This window comes from Coenobita brevimanus, chromosome 24 (assembly GCF_032717465.1).
Source record: "Coenobita brevimanus isolate Jiangsu-jjx chromosome 24, ASM3271746v2, whole genome shotgun sequence".
Lineage (NCBI taxonomy): Eukaryota > Metazoa > Arthropoda > Malacostraca > Decapoda > Coenobitidae > Coenobita > Coenobita brevimanus.
This window is the reverse complement of record NC_136977.1, coordinates 57801655-57828745: the sequence shown is the minus strand read 5'-3', so window position 1 is coordinate 57828745 and position 27091 is coordinate 57801655. Positions and strand designations below refer to the sequence as shown.

Sequence of the window (27091 nt, the reverse complement as noted above, 5' to 3'; positions counted from 1 at the left end):
ATACAGTGTACTTATCTCTTGAATGCCAAAATTGCCTTGACTTGGTGCAGTCATTTTCATCACAGTTACAAACACTGTAGATTTCATAGTTCTGCATGATGATACACTTTCCATAAATGTCTAGAGCCATATCCTCTCCTCTTTTACAATATTGAAAAATTTCACATTGTATTTCCTTGTGCAGAAAATGTGTTTCATATTAATCAAGACAACCTCAGTATTGTTCACAGTTCAGAAAGTTGCCATCAAGGCTGACCATCTTATTGTGAACTTAGAGCTTCAAAGCAAAATTGTGGAAACAGTTTATTGACTATTTTTTTTTAATCCTCATACAGTGCCTTAATGATATTTTTGACAAATTGCAGCTCAGACATGAGTTTTATCATGAATCTAGAATGATTTAGGTTAATCACTTGTACTAAATATTGAGACAGTGTTGTATAATCTGTGCACTACTTTATTTCAGTGACATCTTACATTTCCTTCAGATTGTTCAGTTTTTGAATACAGAGATACTGTATATGGAATGTAACAACTATTAAATATATATGGTTACAAAAATGGATGGAGTTCATATAATTCTTTGTGATTTTTTACATGTAGTTTGCATTATCAGAGTTCTGATGTCATCTGCCAGAGAGCTTTATATTTTTGCATGGATCCAACTGTACTCAGTGTAGCTACTGTACTTCTTATAGTTCCACAAAATTTCTGTCTGTTAGAAGATTCTTCAGTCTGTCCCACATTGCATTACTATTTTTGTTCCTAATTTTTACTGCAAAACAAGTTTCTTATTATTTGCAATTGTTTGGGCATTAATCAGTTTTTGTCGTTATTTTGTTCTCTGGTTTCTTATATAGTCCCCCAAATGACTTCTTTTTTAATAGAACTGCATTTTCATTTATTAGGAATTGAGTGAATATTACTGCAACAGATACTGATTTTTCCATGCAGCCATGATAATTTTCGTATTACAGTATAGTTTGTAAGCTAGCAGGATACAGGTAATGTGATTGTATGGTAAGATGGTTTTCTGTGCATGTAAGAAGCATGAAGCTACCAACTGTAATACAGTACATGAAAATAACTAACATCTCCTTCATGAAAAATCCTAACATATTAACCTCATGACTTCATAGAACATCATATTTGTACAGATCTCAGTTACTTTACCTCCAGATATTATTGTGTCACCATACATATCAGACAAAAACTTATAGTTATGCAATACAGTACTGGCATCATTATATCAGTGTCAGATTGACTGTGGTGCTTTGGGATCAATGCATCATTGCACCGTGCTTCTTGATACTTTTTGCTTTGATATTATATTATTGTTAGTGAAGAAACAATGTTGTTATTTTTTTTTTATACATTACTGCTTCTGAATGAGTAGTGTAGAGTGTACAAGGTGCTGTGTCTCCCTGCCATTACCAGCTGGACTTACATGAGGCCAACCAGAAGCTACAGAATGGGGCCAGGCCAAGCAATGATTCCCAGGTCCTTAAGAGGCAGCTTGAAGAACAGATGAAGGTATGTCTGCAGAGAAGGATATTTGACAAACCTGCATATATTTGTAACATATACCTTTTAAATCATCACCCCAAAGACTTCTTTTTTGTTTTACTTCGGCTGATGTCATGATTTAATGCAGCATAAGAAAGATGTCCTATGCTGATAGGGTTGGAAAAGTTTCCAGTAACCCCTTCAGCATATTTTTATAGTTTATTCTGGCTGAATTCAGCATAGGAGAGGCACCCTTTGGCTGAAGGTGTTAAGATATATTCTGATTTATTCCTCAGTATAGTATTTTATATGGCTGATACTGAACAGATGAATTCAGCATAGGAGAGGCACCTTTTGGCTGAAGGTGTGAAGATATATTTTGATTTATTCCTTAGTTGTTTACAGGACACAGTAGAGTAAAATTACTATAGTCACTTGTTTTCCCCTAGTTCAGAGAGAGAGGGAGAGAGGAGAATCCAGAATTGTATAATACAGGTATCCCGTATTGTATATGGTTGTTTATGTCATGATTATTGAAAATAGGGCAGCACTTTTTTTCCTTTTTTTATGATGGCAGTCATAATCTTTAGAAATATAACCAATAGAAGCTTATAAAATCTGTGTATGCAGTCTCATTAATTCACTGTTACACCTGCATAACCCATGGCACCGTAGTCCTACTGAAAGTGATTATCCATTGGGAGCAAATTTTGTGATAAATTATTCAATCCATCCATCCATCATCCAATCCTACATTGCCCCATGAGGAGTGTAGGAGCCCAGGGCTAGGCAGTTGGTCCCGACATTTAAGATGAGATTGACCAGCCTCACTCATCCCTGAGTGGTAATACATGAGCAATCATCCCTAACCATCCCTTGGATATAAACCTTCACCGGCTCAATCCGATTGGAGCACAGTAATTACCCACTAAACCACTAGGCACCAAATTTGCTTATATGGTTACCACCCAGCAAAGTAAATGGTTTCCTGGTGTACAGGACACTATTTGGCTTGTCATTCAGTGTAGAGTCAACCACAGGCAGAAGGAAGAGGAAAGAATGAAGGAAAGAAAGTCAGAAGAGGGAGTGTAAAGTCACCCATAGGCAGAAGGACAAGGAAAGAATGAAGGAAAGAAAGACAGAAGAGGATGGAAGGACAGAAGGATGGTGGAGAGGAAAGGGCAGACACCCGAGAGCAGCACTACATCGAGTGAGTGGATGGTGAGCGCCCCAGTATTTCATGTTTGTTTTTTGTTTTTTTTGTGAGGCACTGATATTTACATTTCACTGTAGTAACATATATTCACTACTAGCACTCCATTCCCCTCCCTGTATAACCCATTTCACCTATGTTCATAATCCACATCACAATGCATCGGCTGAAGGTTGATGTCCAGTGACTACTAGTTGTGTGATGAGTGTTTAGTGTCACATGTATTGTTTCTCTGTAATACTTATGTTCAAATTTTTTACTAGCTGCATATTCTTGATCTGGTAGGTATTTAATGCTTTTCTAATGTATCCTTTGGTCAGTTGATGGATGGGTCACAGTACAATCGTCATACAACAGGAGATGGGTAATGCAGTAATAGTGCTGAATCAAGTTTGTGCTCAAATGTGACGTATATTTACACGTAACATAGGCATTTACGTTCTGGGAGCCCCATATTTTTCTTTAAAAATATATATATAAGGATAAGTTATTACAAATATGTCTGCCTTAAGACACCCAAGGCACTGTGTCTACGTTCAGTCTCGCCGAGTGGACACATCATTGCATCCTAACCTATCCTAACCAGTTTTGCCCACCAATACACCTCATGATTTTAGTCACCGAGGATTGAAAGCCCCCAGTACCAACCAGGCAAAAACTTCTAACCAGATCAACACATGAAAAATTGCTCCCCAGCATCAAGCATATTTTCACCAAGAATTACTTTTGTTGTGGTAGGTGAGGGCACTCACCATCCACTCACTCGATGTAATGCTGCTCTCTGGTGTCTGCCCTTTCCTCTTCTCCATCCTTCTTTCCTTCCATCCTCATCTGTATTTCTTTCCTTCATCCTTTCCTCATCCTTCTGCCTATTGGTGACTTTACACTCCCTCTTCCGTCTTTCTTACCTTCATTCTTTCCTCTTCCTTCTGCCTGTGGTTGACTCTACACTGAGTGACGAGCCAAATGGTTTCCTGTACAGCAGGAAACCATTTACTATGCTGGGTGGTAACCATATAAGCAAATTTTGGCACCTGGTAGTTCATTGGGTAATTATTGCGCTCCAGTCGGATTGAGCCAGTGAAGGTTTATATCCAAGGGGTGGTTGGGGTTTATTGCTCACGTAATGCCACTCAGGGATGAGTGAGGCTGGTCATTCTCATCTTGAATGTCAGGACCAGCTGCTTAGCCCTGGGCTCCTATGCTCCTCATGGGGCAACGTAGGATTGGATGATGGATGGATGGATGGAATTACTCTTGGTGCATTTAGTCATTAAAAAAAATGCACAATGTGAACCTGTTTTGCAAAAGTATCATTGTCAATCAACACTAAAGGAAAAAAATATACTTAAATCATCAGCATGGAGTGATTCCATACAACTTCTCTGATAAATATGAGCCCAGTAATTCAGTCAGCCAAGTAGTATAATATGTAAACAGTAAGCTCACAAATATCCAGCGTAATTTATCCAACGCCCACACCGAATAATGAGAAATGCCGGCTACTGCATTGGTACCCCCACATGTCTATCCATTTGGTGCTGAGCCTTATAATGTGCCACTACCCTAAGCTATCCACCTCAACTCTCTATCCTAAATACTTTCCAACAATAATACCCATGAGTAAAAGATTTAGATCAAGCATAAAATACAATACTGTATTGATACAGTACATATAGTACAGCAGTACAGTACATAATGTAATCATAATCATACTGTACTCACCTAGTGTTGGCATCAACGGAGGGTAGAGTAGTAAACTATGCAGCACAGTGCACTTTATCCCACGTGGTCTTGTGGCGTTTGCCCACGGCATGGGTCACAAATGCACACACAGCCCACAGATACTACGTCCTCACTATGCAGTAGTCAGAGCACTAGTGCAAAGAGCACTGAGGGGCCACAAGTGAAGTCACAGCACCACAGCAGTGAACAAAGCACAGGGGGCCACAGGCTAAGTCTTAGCACTAGAGGGTAACCTCCACATGGATCGTTAATGCACAATGCACAGATACGTCCACACTATACGCCATTCATGGAAGAGAATGAGAGAGCCATGGGAGGCTTGTTGTATCGGGTGGGCCACTCCCACAATGCATTGTGATTGGCTTGCATGTTGCAGAGCCTGCCTGCATGCTGATTGAGTCCCATGTCTGAGTTAGATGATACACATCACCACCAAATACTTGTACTGTAATGTATAGTGCCACCGATTTTTTTTTTTTTTTTTTTTTTTTTTTTATGTGTCCGACTCTGGGCATAGGCTTCACAGCCTGCTCTCAAGGCCCAGTAGTCCTCCTACATACCATACACCTCTCTACATGTCACCACTTCGGCGCTAACACCCACCGTCCATATTGAATACATGCTAGGGCTGTCTCATACAGGACTGGTGTATTGGTATTAGCGGGGGTACTTTTATGACATGTCGGCGGGTCATCTGGTAGATCAGGAAAGTCTGCTTTTTATGAAATTTAAATCCTTAAACTGTTCCCTGCCCCAGCCGGGATTCGAACCTGATTGCCTCCCGTTACTGAGCCGGATGTTGCCTAATATCGTTGGATATTGTTTTAATAGAGCAGAGCAAAAAGCTCCAGATATTGCATTAGGCCAGATTGTGATGATAGATATTTGAGAGATTTTCATTCATTCATTCATCATTTAATCCTATGTTGCCCAATGAGGAGCATAGGAGTCCGGGTCTAGGCAAGTTGGGCCTGACATTTAAGATGAGAGTCATCAGCCTCACTCATCCCTGAGTGGCATTATGTGGGCAATAAACCCCAACCATCCTTTGGATATAAACCTGCACGGGCTCAGTCCGATTGGAGCTCCTTAATTACCCACTAAACCACCAGGTTCCATAATTTGGTTATACAGTTACAAAGGAATACAAAGGAAAGCAAACAGCAACAGACCTTATGGTCTTTTCGAGGCTGTTTGTTACAGAGTAGACCATGACCACGGGATCTAACTCTACGTGCTGAAGGATAAGGATAGTAAAGCACCTACCCAGTGTAATAAATGGTTGCCTGGTGTACAGGAAACCATTTGGCTTGCCACTCAGTGTAGAGTCACCTGTAGACAGAAGGAAGAGGAAAGAATGAAGGAAAGAAAAACAGAAGAGGAAGGGAAAAAAAAAAGGAAGAAAGAGAGGAAAGGGCAGTAACCTGAGAGCAACACTACATCAAGTGAGTTGATGGTGAGCACCCCCACCTACCACTTCTGTAGCATAATTCATAGGAACTGAGTTCACATACGTATCTCACCTACCATCTTACATCAGCCCGCAGGCTCTTCACATACTGTAAGAGCCAATTTTCTAACCCTGAGTCCATCAGTTCATAAAAAAAATTGGTCACAAAACTCTCACACGTTGCGTTAAACGTGAAAACATTAATTTTACTGCTCCCTCTCATTGACCTCTGTAGTTTTTATCATTCTCCAACAAAGAGACTACCCACATGGCAAACACACACAACTTATTGTACCTGATTGTCCGAATGTAATTCGTTCACATTAAGCTTCCACACCATATGCCACTTCATCCAATAATTTTACTTTTTTCCCCGGAATAAATGCTTTTCATGTGCTCTTAGCACCTTCAGGGTGCATAGGTATTGTAACTAAGTTAGTTTGGAATCACCTGCTCAGAGTTCTGGGATGAAATAAGGAGCTAGAAGAAAAAAAAAAAATGCTTCTACACACAATGACAGTCAACACAACAGTGCAGCATAGACAGGCAGGTATTGGACTTGGATCACAGGGGTCAGCTTGGGCCAAAGAAGCCTAGCAGCAACCAACAAAAGCACAGTGTATGAGTTGTAAACACATGCAGCCATTTGGATGTCCAGTACCTTAACACACCAATTTGTTTCTCCTGTGCAATTGAGTGATATTATCATGTTATTGAATAACTCAAGGAAAAATTAACTGCTCGTTTTAAGGTCATTCCTTCTCTTTATCTTAAATCATGACTTTGTTGTACTGTGGTTGAGTAGCATTCTGCTAGCTCTGCTGCTATGCATAAAAGCTTATGGGTGCCATACCACAGTAACTGGATCACCTTTACATATACAACCAACATGCAGTGCCAAGACACAGCAAACCCATCCCTGGCAGTCATTTTCATGCTGATGTATAAACACAACAGGGTATCTAGTCAAAGATGTCACATATCAAATTTGGAGTAAATCGGGTGAAAATTGACAATTTTATGCCCATTGGAAATTTTAGGCCCAATCCACCTGACATTTACCACCTTACTGCTAACTGGGGGATGACCCCTTCTGATGTAATGAGGCATGTTATAGGATGCAGATTTGAAAGATGTACCTTTAGGTTTTGGTTTTATGTCCATGTGACGAATTTGAAAGGAGTTATGGCAATTTTTTTTTTTTCTTTTTTTTTTTTTGGGGGGGGGGCCTACACCCTGGCCCTTGGCCCCCTTTGGCCCAAAATTTAATCAGGTGATAAAAAGGTCATAGCCCATCATCCCTGTAATTTTAGTCAAAATTGCACTGGTAGTTTTCACATGAAGTTGTTAACAGACAGACAAACAAACCAAGTGAAAACAATACCTGTCCCTGAGCCCCTCTGGGGTGGGGATGGGTAATAAACACATACAATAGGTGTGTGGTAAGGACCAAGCCTGTTGATTTTTCGTGACCCCCCTGGTGCATAGCAGTTTGTGGATGCTGTATCTTAGGAACGATACTTTTCAGACATTCTGTATGCTAATGTCCTAGGAACTCACCTTTCATGCACAATGTGATCTGTGTTGTGGATTGTTCTACCGCTTTCAAGTTTCTGCATACACCTGAGGTGTTAGAAGGGAGTGTCATACCAGTTTGTTGTAGAATTATTGTAAAGCTTTTTGTCCATTGTCCTTGAGTCAAGAGGTTGATCCTGAAGTCTAGTGCATGCTGTGCTAATCTTATGATCAGTGTGATGAGACAGTGTAGCACACCTGGAAGAAAGTTGGCCAGTGAGGACAATATGAATTGATGATTCATAAGTTGTTGTAGAATCTTCAGTAAGAATTCAAACACATTAAGAATGATGATGGATGTAGGTACATGGTTGAGGATTGTGTATCCTTAAATGGTGATTCCTTTGTAGATGTTTTGATGTAAATGGCCTGACCACAGGTACTGAAGAATGCCCTGTTTGGCTGGAGCTCATGTTTACAGTGACAAATTAATGCAAGCCCTTCAGTGCTTCTGTAAAATGAATTTACTGACCAAACACCTCAAAATCAGTGTCCCCTCTAATCGTTAAGTATTGTCTTGGGGGCACAACTGGGTTGACAACCTGGGAATTAGATAATCATCTTGGCTGAGTACAAAGGGATTGACAATCATTTCAAGGGAATGGCTCATAGGTGAGGCTGACAACCAGTTCAGGGTGATGGCTGCATAGATGAGGCTAACTCTTGGGCAGAAGGGACTGACAAATCTCATGCCATGTCTCAGATTGCAGTGAGGTTGACAACCCTTGAGGTATAGAGACCTCATCAACTTGCTTTTGCTAGAAATCATAGTATCGTATTGTTTATGGAGGCTTCAACATGCTTGCATGCGTCAGCCTTGGTCACCTAATGGCAGCTCTCCACGCTGCTTGATCTCTGGCAGCTTTCCTATTCAGTCCCTTTTCCCAGAGGTCACACTCCACAACTTCATCCCAGGTCTTCATTTACTGACTTATGACAGAATGACTTAAAGTTGGATGATAGTACAGTACTCAAAAGTTCTTGATCTATTGCCTCTGAGAGTTGAAGGATCCTGAAAGGCTTTGATGAGAGTGGGAGCATCTCAGACTCCATTGCAAGTGGTGTTATATCCACGTGCAGTTTGAATTAGCTGGTGATGGATGCCTGCTTCACGTTATTCTGATACAGCATATGGTGGCAGTGCACCAGAGCACTGATATCACATCTCATATTGCTACTCCTTTTTGTGTTTGGGTCTTGCTGTGTCAAAAACTACATTGCTTTGTTGATACGTGTCAGTCCTTCTCTAAGGACACTGGCTGTCAGAGCGCGTTCATGACGAGGCCCCTGCCTCTCTTCCTGTGCCTCCATCTCATCCCATTACTACTCAAGGTTAATTGGGTCCTCATTGCTCAGCTCCATGGAATCACACTCCAGGAGCTCTTGAATGTTGTCTGATTCTGCTTTCATATCCAACATCCATGGAGAGCTTGACAATATCTTGATGAACATTGTCGACGTTGAACCCTGTGTAACTGTGCTTACACTCGGATCATAGTGTCTACCACACACTGTTCATAGTTAGTAGTTTCACCTTATCTTATGTTCTGATAATGTTGTCCATGGTCTTCTTGATATTGTAGCTGTGCCAGAATGTGATGGCTTTTTTTGGCAACCTGTTGCTGTCATCATCTGTACCATAATACAATGGAGGTTATATGCCTTGAGAGGTGGCAAGAATGCCTTGATTCAAAGGTAGAGAGAGTGACATGGTGTTGGGTTAGGGAAACAGAACCTTGATGTTGTCAGCTTAGTCTTCCATGGTAGGTGGGTGTGATGATGCATTACTGATGACTGGCAGAAACCAGTTGTCTGGGCTCTGCTCCCGCATTATGTTCTTTCAGGCTAGGTGACTAATAACCAGTGATGTAGTTCCTGCACAGCAGTGTTGTCAACCAGATCACTTCCAGGTATTATTTGACAAGACCAGAAAGTGCTTAAAGGTTTTCTGAATGGTAAACTAGCATTGATTTCAACTTCAAGTCACCCTAGTAATCCACACCCAAAACCATGGTGAGGTGGTTTTCTGCTGCCTTGAAGCCTGATGTGGTTTTCTTTCTATCTATCTATCTATTGCCAGACGCCTCAATCCCGTTTGGGGTGGCCACAAACAAATCGCCTCCAAGTCGCCCCTGCCATTTCACTGCCCTGCTCCCAACTCACACCCCCCTCTCTCATATACCTCTCCACCCCATCCCTCTTTCCCTTTGAGAAAATTGTTCTGGAAGGCATGTTCTTCCAGAATGTCCTGTCCTATCATAGTTCAGCACTTATCTAGATGAGTATCCCATTTTTGCCACCACTGTCTGGAGGACCACAAGAAATTATCAGGCACTTTGCTCACCAGCATTTACTGCCTTTCCATTGAATTTAAGGCTGCAGAGGTGAGACCAGGTTCAAACACAGTTGAACCAACCTGAGTTAAGCTTAAATTATAGACCACCTGCTCTGATATACTTTATAATGTTCAAGTATGAGTATGATTGAGTACCTGTTGATCAAGCAGTTAGAATACCCCAGTCAGAGTGATGGCCATTCATGAGTTCAGTCCCCAAGAAATAACTGCATTTTTTTTCCCATTTGTTGCCATCAAGGGGAGTTGGCTGGTCATTTACCTGTAATTATACTGGATTGTGGTATTGTAGTGTAGCCTTGGGTCCCTGCATCTTAAATGGGCAATATGGGATTGACTGTTATTTGATATTTTTAATTATTCAATTATTTTTTTCACAATTGGACCCTGAGCATGACAGATCTGAGTATTGTAGTTTGGAGTCCCTGAAGATATTCATGGAAGTGACCATTTTGTTCTTGGCTCTCAGAAATGCTGTAAATTTTCTTTGTAATCAACATTTAACATTCCCGAAACTTTTCAATTGCAGATGGTGGAGCAAAAGGTTCAGACACTGGAACAGAGAAATAGGCAGTTAGATGAGAAGGAGAAGACACTAGTAGAGCTTGATAGCCGGTTAAACAAGAAGAGAGAGCAGATAAATAACATGGAGCAGCAGTTGGCAAAGGTAATAACCTTTTTCTAAAAAAACTGATGATGATAAACTGCATGTAGTTTTTTTTTTTTTTTTTACCTTTAAATTTCTGAAAGATAAGCTATGCCATAGTCCACAAGTATAGCAAATACAATCATGACCAAGTTTAATGTACATAAATATAATTGTTAAAGTGGAGATATATTTATTAAAGTGGAGAGGGGCCAGAAATCCTTTGTCTTCAATAAATACCTTCAGGTATGGAGTCAGAATCCAGTCTGTGACTGTTAGACTCTACACCTTTCTTTTTACATATCTACAAACTGTTCTCATGGGAGAGGGGAGTAAAATGTTACCCACATACTCTACGTAGCTCACTGCATGTCTTAGGAGCCTCTTAAAAGAGGCTAGAAAGCTTCCTCAGTTTGTAGTGTGTGTGTGTATGTGTTCTTACCTAATCATTCTTACCTAATTGTTTCTTTATAGGAATTTGTCAAGCTCGTACTGTCCCATACATATCCTTAAATTTATGAGTAGTTTTGGCACACACTATTTTATTTGGTAGTGCATTCCACTGATCAATTGTCCTATTTGGGAAACTGAATTTTCTTACTTCTTCATCACCTCTCTTTTTATGTAGTTTTTTTTGCAGTGTCCTCTTGCTGATGCTCTCCCGTATGTTATCCATCCATCCATCCATCCACCATCCAATCCTACATTGCCCCATGAGGAGCATAGGAGCCCGGGGCTAGGCAGTTGGTCCCGACATTTAAGATATATTCATTTATGTCTATTTTCTCTTTCCCTGAGGTGCATTTATATGGCAAAATCATGTCTCCTCTTTTCCATCTCTCCTGTAGTGTTGGTAGATTCAGTTTTTCTAGTTTTTCTTCATAGCTAAGATCCCTTAAGCTTGGTACTCATCTTGTAGCTGCCCTTTGTATTTTTTCAGTCTTATCTATGTGTTTTCTTAGATGAGGATTCCAAACTACTGATGCATAATTCAGGGTTGGTATGATGATTGATGTTGTTATCTTTCTCAGCATGTCTTCATTTATATAGGTGAATGCTATTCCCATATAAGCAAGCATTGTATACATGTGCCATACCTTCTCACTGATGTGGTCAGCTGGAGATAGGCTGTTATTGATAATCACTACTAGGTCCTTCTCCCATTCTCATGTGTGTAGGGTTGATCTTCCTAACTTATAATTGCAATCTGGTCTTTTCTCACTTTTACCAGACTTAATTACATGATACTTGTCCACATTAAATTCCATTTGCCATTTATTGCTCCATTCATGAAGCTTATTTAATTTTTCTTGTAGCTCTTTGCAAGAATCTGCATTAGTAATTTTCCTTTGTATTTTTGCATCATCCACAAACATATTTAGAAGTGCATTAGTAATTTTCCTTTGTATTTTTGCATTGTCCGCAAACATATTTAGATAGCTTCCATTTCCAATGTAACTGTCTGTGTCATTTACATGAACTAAAAACTTAATTGGTGCCAGCACTGAATTCAGTGGAACTCTGCTAGTCAGTTCCCTCCATGATGAGTAATTTTCCCTTAGTACTGTTCTCATTTCCCTTTTTCTGAGAAGGTCCTGCATCCAACAGTACAGATTGCCTTGCATACCTCCTTGGTGGTACAGTTTCCTTAAAAGTCTTTGGTGTGGTACTTTGTCAAATGCTTTCTTGAAATCTAAATAGATACTGTCTACCCATCCTTCTGGCGGTGGCGTCTTTGTCGTGGGCCTACCCCCCAGAGGCTGTCAAAGAGAAGAGGACAGCATGGGGGCCAAACCACCGCAAACCCCCCCGGCCCCTCACGGGGCCTGAGTACCTAGGAGTGGCTTCGGTCGCCCGGGCAAGTACCACATCTCCCAACACAACACACACAACAACACCATTTTTTCTGCAATGAGAAATGACTCCCCGGCCGTCATTTCTCAACGACTTCTAGCCGGGGACATTGAGAGGAATCCAGGACCCACCAACAAATACATACGTCCAACATGCTCAAAACCTATCACGTCGAGCCGACAGATGAAGGGTTCAGTTCAGTGTAATTCCTGCAAGAACTGGATCCATTACACCTGCACAACACTTGCATCCAGGAAACATTAAACAAACACCTGGACCTGCTCCTTATCCTCCTTCCTCCCACCCACTAACCCCCCCACCAATCCTACTCCTACTTCCTTCACACCTCCACAGCCAAACCCACCGATCCTTCCCACACCATCCAGTCCCCCAACTCCTCCCATTCCAACCCATCCTAATCCACCTCAACCCATACCTCCATAACAACCTCCTCCTCCCCCGTCCTCTCCATCCACATCACCTCCACCCCATTCTGCAGCAGCCAGCACACATCACACACACAGCATAAACATCCTTCAGTTAAACATAGATGACATAAACACCAAAAAACAAGAACTCACACAATTCATCAAACAACAGAACTTACACAGTGCCATCTTACAAGAAACAAAACTATGCAGAGCATAGAAAACACCGACATTTCATAACTTCACCACCATTCAGCAAGACCGGGCCGACGGTGGTGGCGGTAGACTCATCACCCTGGTACACAAATCCATCAACTTTGCAGATACCAGTGCACACACAAAGTCACTTCTCCCCCTACATGACACCACAACAGAAATACAATCAATTAAAATACACACTGGTAACAGATCACACACAACAATCACTAACACATACATTCCCCCCCAGTCGTCCCCCACAGTACCACACAATTACTCTCCACAGATACACCACATCACTAACACACCCAGCATCATCCAAGTCGTCGGCCTGGCATGTCAACAACCCTGACACAGACAGAGGGCTGGTACTACAATCCCAGACAAATCATCTTTTCATACTGAACAATCTAGACCAACATACCCATATCCCACACCAAACCCTTTTCCTCCCTTCATCCCCAGACATCACCTTCTGCTTCCCAAACCTCGCCCCCACTACATCCAGGAGAGTGGTCAAAACCCTAGGTTCTGATCACCTCCCAATCATCATCACTACCAAAACCAGAATCACCCCAGCTGGCCACAAATACACATACACTAATTATAAGAGAGCCAACTGGGAGGCCTTTGTAACTGAAAGAGAACAACATTTCGAAACACTAAACAGTACACCCATCACAAACATCAACACCGCTGTGCACACTTTCAATACAATACAAATTATACAAAATACAATATACAATACAATTATACAAAATGCAAACAAAAAACACATCCCTAGAGGCAACAGGAAGAGGCACAACCCCAACTCCACACCAGAAATTCAAGGCCTCATCAGTCAACGGGACACTTTGCGACACTCCCCAACACTCCATGCACAAGACACCGTACAACAAATACAAGAATTCAACACTCAGATAAACAATAAAATATCAGAACAGCAAACACTAAACTGGAAAAATTACCTCCAAACACTTGACCACAAAACAAACATCATCAAACTCTACAAAACACTAAACAGCATCACATTTTCCAACAGCAACTTCACACAATCACATGCTGCCATCACAACAACAGACACCATACCCTCAAACAAACAACAAGCAAATACTCTCATCAATCACTTTTCATAAGTCAGCCATCTAAACCCCCATCCCGAAGACTGATGTATCATCCGACGTAAGAGACAGTTCCCCACAGGCCCTGAGTACGCACCTTTCACTTACAGCCAGACGAAGCACATCATTAACAACCTTAAGCACTCATCTGCCTGTGGACCAGACAACATAAGCAACATTCACCTTAAACACCTTGGACCACAAGGCATGCAAGCACTTACCAACATATCAGACTACAGCTACTCACACAACATCATACCCAGCATCTGGAAGCAGGGCATTATCATCACTATTCCTAAACCCAACCAAGACCCCACATTACACTCCTCTGCACCCCCTTTAAAGTCACTGAACGACTGGTACTACAACTAGTCACACCTCACATTCCCCTAGCCCAATCACAACATGGCTTTAAGCCACTACACTCCACAAACACCCTTCTTGCAGACCTTACACAGAGAGTTTTTTGATGGCATGAATTCAGCTAGGCCAGCACACAGAACATTCCTAATCACACTAGACATCAGCAAAGCTTTTGATGCCATCCCTTGCCACAACCTTGCAAACAAAATACAGTACTCAACACAAACATGAAAAAGAACAGCAAAAAGATGGCTGGCAAACTACTTAGCAGGCAGATGTGCACATGTAACATTTGCCAGTCAGTCTTCTGACAGAAACTTCACAAACGGCATCCCCCAAGGATCTGTTTTGTCCCCTACTCTCTGTAACCTATACATGCACGACATACCCACACCCCACACACTACAGATACACATAGCTTCCTATGCAGATGATATAACACTTACGTGTATGCACCAAAACGCAAACACACCTGCACACATCATCCAACTTTACCTCAACACACTACACGAATGGTTCACCACAAACAGGCTCAAAATACCCCCAGCCAAATCTACAGTGACCCTTCTCACAAACTGGACAGCAGAACACAGTTACATCCCACACCTCACTATAAACAACACTCCCCTACCACACACACACATACCCAAAATCCTTGGTGTAACATAAATACATCAGTGTCATTTAAACAACACATCACAAACATTAAAAAAAAATAACACCAAAACTCAGTGCCTTGAGGTCACTTGCCCATACAACATTCGGACACAACAAAGAAACCACCACCACAGTATACAAACAATACATATGTTCAGTGATGAATTATGCAAGCCCTGCTTGGGCTCCTAACCTCACCAAAACACATTACAACACTCTACAGACCATACAGAACAAGGCCCTAAAAATAAACACAGGCTGCACTGATGCTACACCCTCAGACCACCTACATCAAGAAACCAAGGTCCTCAAAGTCAAGGATCACCTAGACATGCTGCACCCTCCACAAACGCACAACATCCACTATATTACATGGCAGCACATCCACCCACACCAAGGAACATCAAAACAACACCTGGCACACGATACCATACTCAAATGCTGTCATTTCTCCCCCCTCGCCCACCTCAGACCATCTTCCAGAAGCACATCCACACCAGATCACTTGCCGCTCCATTTAGTCACTTAAAGACAACACAGCTGCATGCACGGCCTCGTGACATCCACCCTTCTGAATCCTATCTCCCTCATGAGGACAGGGTCCACCTGGCCAGGCTGAGATGTGGGCACCATCCAGCCCTCTTAAGCTACCAGAATAGGCTGGATGACTCCGTTGCTGATGCCTGTCCAGGATGCAACACAGCACCCCATACTGTTAAGCACATTATGGAAGACTGCATTGCACACAATCACCTACACCAACAACACAACATACACTCTTTGAGAGCTCTGTGGGAAAGCCCGGTCTCGGCCATGGCCCTCCCAAGGGATTTGGGGCTGTTCGGCCAGACTGCGTAGGGAACAGCTACTACTACTACTGCTACTACCCATCCTTCTCTTTTCTGTAATGTTTCTATAACTCTGTCATAGTAGCTTAATAGATTAGTAACATGATTTTCCCTTTCTAAAACCGAACTGCCTTTCTGTTATCATACTGTGTTGTTCTAGATGGTTTACCCAAACTTTTCTTATCAGCTTTTCAAGTATCTTACAGCACTGGTCAGTCATACTGGTTGGTAGTTGAGTGGATTCTGTCTATTCCCTTTCTTGAATAGGGGAACAATGTTTTCTTCCAAATATCAGGTAGTTTACCTTGACCTAAGGATTCCTTGAATATTAAACGTAATGGTCTGCTTAATTCTTCTGCACATTCATGTAGCACCCAACCTGAAATTTGGTCAGAACCATATGCTTTTCCTTTGTCTGATTTACTTAACTCTTCCTGTACTTCTTCTTCTGATATTTGTATATCTGGTAATACATGTGAGCATGCATGTTCCATATCATCTCTTTCAAAATTATTTAATTTTGTAAAAACTGATTGGAAGTTTTTATTTAGTGCTTGACAAATATCTTTCTCTTGTGTATAGATGATCCCCTTGTCCGTAATGGACTGTATTTTATCTTTAACTTTGGTTTTGCTTCGGCTGTAGCTGTAAAACACCTTAGGTTGATCACTTCTTTTATTTATAAAGTCTTCCTCAAACTGTTTTTCAGCCTCCCTCCACTTTGTATAATAATTTCTTGCCTGTTTATAGTTGTTATATGCCCTCTCACTATTGTGTCTTCTGGATCTATTCCACAGCAAGTCTCTTTTTGCTTTTAATTTTTTACATTCTGTATTAAACTATTTCTTTATTTTTATTTTTGTTTCTTTGTGCTGAGGGATGTAATTCTGGGCTCCTATTTCATAAAAACCACAGAATTTTCTATATATAGTATTTAAATCTTGTCCTCTTAAGTTCTTTTTCCCAATCTAAGAAGTACTTCTTCAGGTCATGATAGTTGCCCATTTTGTAGTTTAGACTCTTTTTGTAACTCCCATTACTGGTAACTATGTCATATGCAGTCCTGAAGTTGCAGTTTAATACTGCATGGTCGCTTTTGCTGAATGGAGGGTGATGCATTATATTGTCAATATCATTTTCTTTCCTAGTAAATATAAAATCTAGTACTAATTGATCATCAAGTCCTCTTTTTCTGGTGTTTTCCTTTACTTGCTGTGGTAGGAAAAACTCCTGCACAAGATCCAGGTACTTTTGGTCCCAACAGCTTTCACGGCTTCTTACATCTTGAGTATTCCAATTTACAGTACCCTTGCGTCCAGTACAGTATTTTTGTCAGACAGTACTACCATTCTGGACTAAAACTGTACTGGACAAACAACAGATCTTATGGGAAAAATGAATAATGTCAGACAAGCCTTGAAAAAGTCCCCAAAAAATTCAACTACATTTTAACACAAAGATTTTACCACCCTTTAAGGTGAGTGGTGATGGCCTTGAGAGGAGGGGGGAGGGGTTTCCGAGGCTGTAGGAGGTCTTACTGACCCCGTGGAGGAGAGCCTTCAGGATCCTGAGGAGGTCTCTCTGCCTCAGCCTTCTTCATAAATCCCTCGTAGTCACACTGACACATCATCGTCGTCTTCATCACGGGGACATGCTGCTGCTTCTGCCTGTTGTTGAGGTTCCCCCATGGCTCTCCTCTCATCACCTCATGTCACAAGTCATGAGGAAGGCATACTGGATGGTGCGGCAGTACTAGGGAAACGTTCCTTGGTTTTGGCCATCTTCCCGCACGTGCAGGGGTAGTAGTTCTGGACGCAGCACGTCAGTACTAGAGAAGAACTCCTCATATTTGGCGTGCTTTGCGTGACCGATCTGTACTAGCCCAACAAATCCATACAACAGAAATAAATTATTTTATTTTTTTGCCGACCATACTGGATTCGAATAGTACTGGGCATATGCGTACTGGACACGAGGGTACTGTATATTTTTATTGAAATCTCCAGTTAATATAATTCTTTCAGATTTCTCCTCCATTCTGTACTAATTTTCTTAAACTCTGAATTGTACTTTCTGCCAGGTCTTCATATTTGCCTCTTTCCCAAGTCTTTGTTTTGGGTGGCATGTATAAATCTGCCACAATTAATTTCCCTTCAGATGTGTTAATGTCCAATGCAGTAAGTTCTACTTGTGAGGGTATATCTGTTTTTATATCTTTGACACTGTGGATTTTTCTTTGTTAAGATTATAATTCCTCCTCTTTTTCTTAATCTTCTGTCTCTTCTCCATATATTGTATTCCTCTAAGTATATGGTATCGTTTGATATCTTTGGGGTTAATTTTGTTTCAGTTAGGCAAATAATATGTAGTTCCCTTTCTCTGGTATAGTCAATAATTTAGACACCATTCCATCTACATTTGAGTACACCAACTTAATCATCTTGTTTGCGTACTTGCCATCACTTGAGTTGACTACCTTCCTCCTTTTTTTTTCCCTGTTGATTATGTACCACTTTCATACCTGCAGTCCAGTTACTTTGTAAAAAAATATACTCTTCTCCTCCTTTGATCTTTCCATGCTCATTGTTTTTGCCTCCTACCTCTTCTTCTTTAGTATTCGCAGTTCCTCTTGAGTTAGGCATCTTTTTATCCATATTTTTGTAAATTCCTCTTTTTCCATGACTTTGTTTGCATTCTTTAGTTTTCCTCCACGGTGTTCACACTCTGGAAAGTTACTTTTAGCGGCTGTGATTTATTTCTCTCATATTTCCTTAGCCTTTAGTGTTCCTCTATTCTTTATCAGAGTTTTCATCTGATACTTCCTTCAGTATGCTCATTATATATGCCATCTCCTTTTTGTCTCTCGAAATTTTGTTTTTGTTTCTACTTCATGTATACCAATGATTACTATAGATTTGTTGATGTCTGCTGAATCTTTGACCAATTTTGGATTGTTTTTTATTGTTTCTTTCACTTCCTTTCTAATGCTTTTTTCTTCGACTTTTGTTTCTAAGTCCTTCCTTACTTTCACCATTTCAGCATACATAGTTTCCACATCATCTTTGGAACTTGGCATCATTTCATTCACCTGGGTTATCTTCTCCTCAGTATCACTACTTTGGTCTGTCAGACTGCTTGCCTGTCTAATTGTTTCTGTATCATTCTGAACTCCCCCATAATACTCTTATGGTTGACATCTGTACATTGGGCTCACACATTGTGCGAGTGGAAGGACGGTCCACGTCCTCGCTCACTGCGATTTCGTGTACTGTGAATACATAATCATATGGGAAAAATAACATATTGGCAGGACCCCCTGAAACCTTGATATTTTTTTAACCTTCGAGATATAATAAATGGAAATTTTTTAAGACATATACTACAGATACAGCTAAAATAACAAAAATATGATCAGTCACCTTAAAAACAGTAGACGACAGGCCTGGTGGACTTAAATAGCAAGGGTTCCGAGGCACAGCAACACACTTGGAGTGCCCTGACCGGGTTGGCCGCACCACGCATGTTTAACAGTTCCCAGTGTTGTATTACTCCAGGCTTTGACAAAGAAATTGACGGCATGTCGAGCAGAAACGGTCTTTATGGTGGTGGCTGCAGGTATGCCAGGTGAAGCAGGTGAGTCAGATGGGGCCGTGGAGGTGGAGAGGAAGGCAGCTGGTGAGTCAGGTCAGTCAATTGAGGTTGGAGGGGTTGGTGATGGGTGAGTCAGTGGAGGTGGTGAGTGGAGGATCTTCCATCTCCTCCTCCTCACTACTGCTCACATTTTCTACAATCTCCATCCTCTCTTCTTGTTTGTCTGTTTCATTCCTCATTTTGGTATGGACGTATTTGCAGTATAACAACTTGGCATTCTCAAAACGACCGTTATTCAAGTGAATCCAAACATTATTATAGGAACTGGGTATCTATTCTAACTTACTGTTATTGCCGAACACGTTATTGTTGAAGTCGTTACTGGCGAGATCTTACTGTAGACTCCTCTTGAGCACCTTTCCCACGAGCCTGTAAAACCAGCTTCACACCGTCTAGAAAACGGCTAACATGTCAGCTATTTTTGCGAGCCAAATGACCAACAGTCAGTGGGATTCAGCTTGCTAGGAGGTGTGTTGCTATGAAGGACTATGATGAGATGTGTTAATGTCCAACTTGCTGCTTCAACTATGAATGAAATATTTGATTAGAGCAGGAGGTAATTTTAAATGAAAGCAGTTCGCAAAAGTGGCAAACATGTTAGCCAGTTTTGCCCAGTGTGATTCCACCTTAAGTCATGATGGGCGCATCATGCTGGGAGGGGGGTCACGTAGTCTGGGAAAAATAGCTGTTTTGGGCCACTCCTTGCCTCTGCCTTGCATGTTGTGGCATAAACTCGCAGATTCAGAGTTTTATGGTTTTGATTTTTGGTCACTCGTGCACTATGCAATTCACACACTGTGCTCACTTGTACTGTGTGAGCCCACTGTACTTGCCATTTCACTAACCCACCTCAACTGACAGCTCCTCTGTTGTTGTGTCTTTTTTGTTTAATTCCTTTACTAATTTTTCATTTCTTAATTTCATCCATTCACTCTGAAAAGCCTTCTCCAGTTTATTTAACCTCTCCACTATATGTTAAATGTTTCCATTTCAACTAGTTCTTGGTAGAAATCATCATCCTGTTTTCTACCTTTATCCCTTTTATTAACTCTTTCCATATCCATTTTACTAATGATGGTGCACATCTTTTGGTATTACTTAGAAAGGTTCTACTTACAAGTATGCACCCCCTTTCTACTCGCCTGGTGATAGACAGCACAGCTGATGATGCATTGATCAGCACATTCTTGCACTAACTGGATGTATTCTGTTATTTGGACAACACTTTTGCTTATACTTGCTCTACTATATTAGAACACCATTTAGTTTAACATAGTACAGAGCTTGACTCATATAAAGATACTGTTTAGGTGTGGCCAGTTGTGGCCAAGGGTGGCCAGCATGGAGCGAGTGTGTGTGTGTGTGTGTGTGTGTGTGTGTGTGTGTGTGTGTTCTTACCTTACCTAATTGTTCTTACCTAATTGTATCTTTACAGGAATGAGTCAAGCTCGTATTGTCCCGTGTCTTAGACCATATTTATCGTACATATCCTTAAATTTGTGAATTGTTTTGGCACACACTATTTCATTCAGTAGTGCATTCCATTGATCAATTGCTCTGTTTGGGAAACTGAATTTCCTTACGTCTTTATCACCTCTCTTCTTATGCAGTTTTTTGCAGTGTCCTCTTGCTGATGCTTCTCCATATGTTAAGTAATCATTTATGTCTATTTTCTCCTTTCCTGATATGCACTTATATAGCATTATCATGTCACCTCTTTTCCTTCTCTCCTGTAGTGTTGGTAGATTCAGTTTATTTAGTCTTTCTTCATAGCTTAGGTCCCTTAAGCTTGGTATCCATCTTGTGGCGGCCCTTTGAACTTTTTCAATCTTGTCTATATGCTTTTTGAGATGAGGACTCCAGACTACTGATGCATATTCCAGGGTTGGTCTAATGAATGATGTTATTATCCTTTTTAGCATGTCTTCATTTATGTATGTGAATGCTATTCTCATATTTGCAAGCAGTGTATACATGTTCCGTACCTTCTCGCTGATGTGGTCAGCCGGAGATAGTCTGTTATTGATAATCACACCTAGGTCTTTCTCTCTTTCTGATGTGTATAGGGTTTTATTTCCTAACTTATAATCCCAATCAGGTCTTTTTCCACTTTTACCAAACTTGATTACATGACACTTGTCCACATTGAATTCCATTTGCCATGTACTACTCCATTCATGAAGTTTATTTAATTCTTCTTGTAGCTCCCTACAAGAGTCTGTGCTAGTAATTCTCCTTTGTATTTTTGCATCATCTGCAAACATATTCAGATAGCTCTCATTTCCAGTGTTACTGTTTATATCATTTATGTACACTAAAAACATGATTGATGCCAGCACCGAACCCTGTGGTACTCCACTAGTCACTTCTTTCCATGATGAGTAGTTTCCTCTTAGTACTGTCCTCATTTCTCTTTTTATGAGAAAGTCTTGCATCCAACAAAACAGTTTGCCTCGAATTCCTCCTTGATGGTACAGCTTCCATAAAAGTCTTTGGTGTGGTACTGTGTCAAAAGCTTTCTTGAAATCTAAATAGATACTGTCCACCCATCCTTCCCTTTCCTGTATTGTGTTTGTTACTCTGTCATAGTAGCTCAACAGATTAGTAACACATGATTTTCCTTTTCTGAAACCAAACTGTCTTTCTGTTATCATACTGTGTTTTTCTAGATGATTTACCCAAGCTTTTCTTATAAGTTTTTCTAATACCTTGCTTACAACACTAGTCAGTGATACTGGTCGGTAGTTGAGAGGATTTTGTCTATTTCCTTTCTTGAATAAGGGGACTATATTTGCTTTTTTCCAAATATCAGGTAGTTTCCCTTGACTCAAAGATTTCTTGAAAATTAAAAATAATGGTTTACTTAACTCATTTGCACATTCTCGTAACACCCAACATGAAATTTCATCAGGACCACTTGCTTTTCCTCTGTCTAATCTACTTAACTCCTCTTGTATTACTTTTTCTGCTATTTGTATATCTGGTAGTATGTGTGGACATGCGTGTTCCACATAGTCTCTCTCAAAATTTTTTTCTTCTGTAAAAACTAATTGGAAATTCTTATTTAGTGCTTCACAAATATCTTTCTCTTGTGTATAAGTGATTCCCTCGTCCGTGATGGATTGTATTATATCTTTTACTTTGGTTTTGCTTCTGATATAGCTGTAAAACAGCTTTGGTTGATCACTACTTTTATTTATTATATCCTCCTCAAACTGTTTTTGGGCTTCCCTCCTTATTCTTGTATAGTCGTTTCTTGCCTGTTTGTAATTATTATATGCCCTTTCACTATTGTGTCTTCTGTATCTATTCCACAACAAATCTCTTCTTTCTTTAGATTTTTTACATTCTGTATTGTGTGTGTGTGTGTATTTACACAATTGTTATATACAGGAAATGAGCTGCGCCCATGGGGTCCCATCTTTGTTTCTTGATAAGTCAGTTCTCGATGAGTGTGTGTGTGTGTGTGTGTGTGTGTGTGTGTGTGTGTGTGTGTGTGTGTGTGTGTGTGTGTGTGTGCATGCATGCATGTTCATATGTGTACGAGGTCTGTTCAGAAAATATCCAACCTTAGGCAAAAAAAAAAAAAAAAAAATAGCTAACTTGTTGAACTAAGACACTAATCCCTCTCAAAGTAGACCCCTTCTGACTTGACACATGTAGCCTAGCATTCTTTCCACTTCCTGAAACATTTTTCAAGGACAGTTTTCGGTATTCCATGCAGTTGCTTCATCGCATTCATCATGATCTTTTATCTCAAATCAGGAACCCATCAGCAGAGTTTTGAGCTTGGGGAATAACCAAAAGTTGCATGGAGCCATGTCTGGTGAGTAGGGAGCCTGCCAGACCTGCAGGATATTGTGCTTGGCCAAAAATTCCTGAGTCAGTTGAGAAGAATGGGCATGGGTGTTGTCATGGTGCAGCTTCCAACTTGCTGCTTTCCAGAGGTCTGGATGCTTCCAGTAAATTGCGTCATGAAGATGATGAATGATGTCAAGGTAGTAATATTTGTTGACAGTCTGACCTTCTGGTGTGTATTCATGATGCGCAGCACCACAGTAGTCAAAAAAAAAACTGTCAACATGCGAGTGCGTTTCACCTTTCTGTGTTGTGTTTTTTTTTTGGCCGAGGCAACCCTGCATGCGTCCACTGTGACGACTGTGCTTTGGTTTCTGGGTCGTACCCATACATCCAAGTCTCATCCCCAGTGATAACAGTCTTCAGAAAGTCTAGATCGCAATTTGCACACTCCAACATGTCTTGAGCAACATTCATCCAAGAGAAGAGATTGTGAACACGACAAGGCACCTGCAGGAGATACCAAAAACTAACTCAGAAAAATGTTTCAGGCAGTGGAAGAAATGTTGGGCTACATGTGTCATGTCAGAAGGGGCCTACTTTGAGAGGGATTAGTGTCCTAGCTCAACATGTTGGTTATTTACTTTCTTTAGAGCCTAAGGTTGGATGCTTTCTGAACAGACCTTGTATATGTGTGGGCATATGTATATGCATGTGCATGCCGGCATGTATGTATGTGTTTGCATGAACAAACGTGTGCATATTTGCATGCATGTGCACATGTATTTACCTAATTGTGATATACAGTGTGAAAGGGGAAATAGTAGGGGAGTGAAAGATAGGAATAATAGATTGTTGGTGGAGAAGAGAGAGAAACTGTGGAGATGGAAGGAGCACTTTGAGGATTTGTTGAATGTGGAGAGTGAGAGCAGTGCGAGTATAAGCGGTTGGGGAATGGCTGGGAGAAGAAGAGATGAGAGGAGGGAGGAAGAGATCAGTAGGGTGAAAGTAGTGGAAGCGATGAAGAATATTAAGTTGGGAAAGGCCCCAGGAATTGATGGAGTGTGTGGTGAAATGCTTAGGTATGGGGGTGAGATTGTTGTGGAGTGGATATGGAAGTTGTGTAGATTGGCTTGGGAAGAGGGAAAGGTTCCAGAGGACTGGAAATCAGGTATAATTGTTCCTTTATACAAAGGAAAAGGAGAGAGAGAAGTATGTGGTAACCATAGGGGTATTTGCCTACTTAGTGTGACTGGTAAAATATATGGTAGAATACTCATTGATAGGGTTAGGCATATGACAGAGGAGCTAGTTGGAGAAGAACAAGGGGGATTTAGGAAGGGAAAAGGGTTTGTAGATCAGATATTTGTTCTAAGATGTTTAGTGGAGAAGTATCTAGAGAAGAGAAGGAAAGTGTATGCTGCCTTCATGGACTTGGAGAAAGCTTATGACAGAATAGATAGGCAAGGTATGTGGAAGGTATTAAGAATATATGGAGTGGAGGGGAAATTATTGAGTGCTGTGAAGAGTATGTACGAGGGAGCTAGGGTTACGGTGCGAGTGGATGGTGAGCTGAGTGAGTTCTTTGATCTCAATGTGGGACTGAAACAGGGTTGTGTGATATCTCCATGGCTGTTTAATATATACATGGATGGGGTTGTAAAGGAGGTGCGGGGTAGAGCAGTGGATGTGGGGGTGGCTCTAAAGAATGAGGGTAAGATTTGGAAGCTTCCGGTGTTGCTGTTTGCTGATGATACAGTATTGTTGAGTGAAGATGAATGGGAGTTGCAAGGTTTGGTGAATGAATTTGGGACAGTGTGTAAGAAGAGGAATCTGAAAGTTAATGTAAACAAAAGTAAAGTTATGGTGTTTGAGAGGAATGAAGTCACAGAGTGTGCAGTGAGGTTGGATGGTGAGGATATGGAGAATGTGAGTGCATTCAAGTACTTGGGTAGTGTGATGAGTAAGGATGGAACTTTGGGGGATGAAGTGCGTGAAAGGGTACAGCAGGGAAGGAAGGTTGTTGGTACACTGAAAGCAGTGATGAGAAATAGGGAGGTGAGTATGGAAGTTAAGAAGTCACTGCATGATAGTATTGTGATCTCTACTCTGACGTATGGAAGCGAGGCGTGGACCTTGCAAGAGGGGAACAAGTCAAGAGTGAGAGCAGTGGAAATGAGTTACTTGAGAGGAGCATGTGGAGTGACGTGGAGGGACAGGTTGACGAATGAAGAAGTGAAGGAACGCTGTGGGGTGGATGTGGATGTGGTTGAGAAGATTAGGAGAAATACACTGAGGTGGTTTGGACATGTGAAGAGAATGGAGAATGAAAGACTGACTAAGAGGGTGTATGTAGGTGAGGTGGAGGGAGGGAGAGGGAGAGGTAGACCGAGGATGAGGTGGAGGGATGGAGTTGAGAGGTATATGAGGGAGGGGGGGGTGAGTTGGGGGGAGGGTAGTCAAATGGTGGGTGACAGAGCGATTTGGAGGCGTTTTGTCTGCAGCCACCCTTTGCGGAATTAGGGCGTCGGGCTATAGATAGATAGATAGATAGATATACAGGAAATGAGCTACACTCGTGGGGTCCCGTTTCTGTTTCTCAATAAGTCAAATGTTGCATTAACCCGCCCCATCCCAACTGATTTTCCACCACTGACTCCCCCCAATCCCGACCAATTTTGGAAAAAAAAAATTTCGCTCAAACCTCTGCTTTTGGTGAGAAACATCGAAAATTCATAGAGAAATTGCTCACCTAAGGTTTAAAATACTCGATACAGGTAGCAGTACCCCTTACCTTGCTGGGTTTTCTATCAGGCTGGTCCCAAATAAAACGAGTTCTGTGGGAGGATAACTATTCCACACCACTCATAAATGGTATTTATTTATTTATTTGGTACGAATTTATATGTAGTACGAGAGTATATTGGTTTTCACACAGTAATATAGGCAATATAAGCATTGTTTCACTCACCAAACACATGAACATACCTGACCTTTTTTGACGACATTACCTGATCATCATTTGTGACTGTTTTTTCCTCTGATGCTACGTAAACATTGTCCTCCACATTGTCATCGATTGGGAAATCACTCTGGCCCTGAATTTCATACCGTGGCACGACATGTCTTTACTGGCCAGGTCACTGGTAACAGGTGAATTACCGAGACAATGGCATGCCGGGGGGGGGGGAGGTCATGCGGGGTAAGGCATTGTCCCTGCCTGGCATCTTGTGGAGGAAGGTGTCCTGTGTATACGTACCAAAAATCATCCACAAAAATTGAAAATTGTGCAAATTAGGGACCTTGCAATTGATGAGCGTTTATATACGGTATGTCAACGGGACTGACAGTGACAAAATGTGTGGACATAGATATACGTCAATGGGACGCGGCGGGTTAAACTTGTTTAAGCTTTTAGACTGGACAGTCTCTTTGTCCAGGCTATTCCACAGGTTTATGCATCTATAAGGAAAACTATATTTCATGATATTCTTTAAGCAGCTTGGCTTCTTCAGTTTCATTCCGTGTCCTCATGTTACTCTTTTATCCCATACAAACAGATCTTCTCTGTCAATTTTATCTGCTCCCATCATGGCCCTGAACAGTTCAGTCCTGTCGCCTCTCTCTCTCTCTCTCTCTCTCTCTCTCTCTCCTTTCCTCTAAGGAAGGCAAATCCAGGTTTTC

General features: G+C 41.2%; 1 protein-coding gene across 2 annotated transcripts in view; it reads left to right on the top strand.

The window, feature by feature from the left end:
- Positions 1-27091, top strand: part of brp (ELKS/RAB6-interacting/CAST family member bruchpilot) — a 515057-nt gene that overhangs the window by 424844 nt on the left and 63122 nt on the right. For both annotated transcript variants that reach the window (XM_080267644.1, XM_080267645.1), the window contains exons 14-15: positions 1438-1533; positions 10373-10510. In XM_080267644.1, the coding sequence (XP_080123770.1) occupies positions 1438-1533; positions 10373-10510 (234 nt within the window). The remainder of the gene's footprint in view (positions 1-1437; positions 1534-10372; positions 10511-27091) is intronic.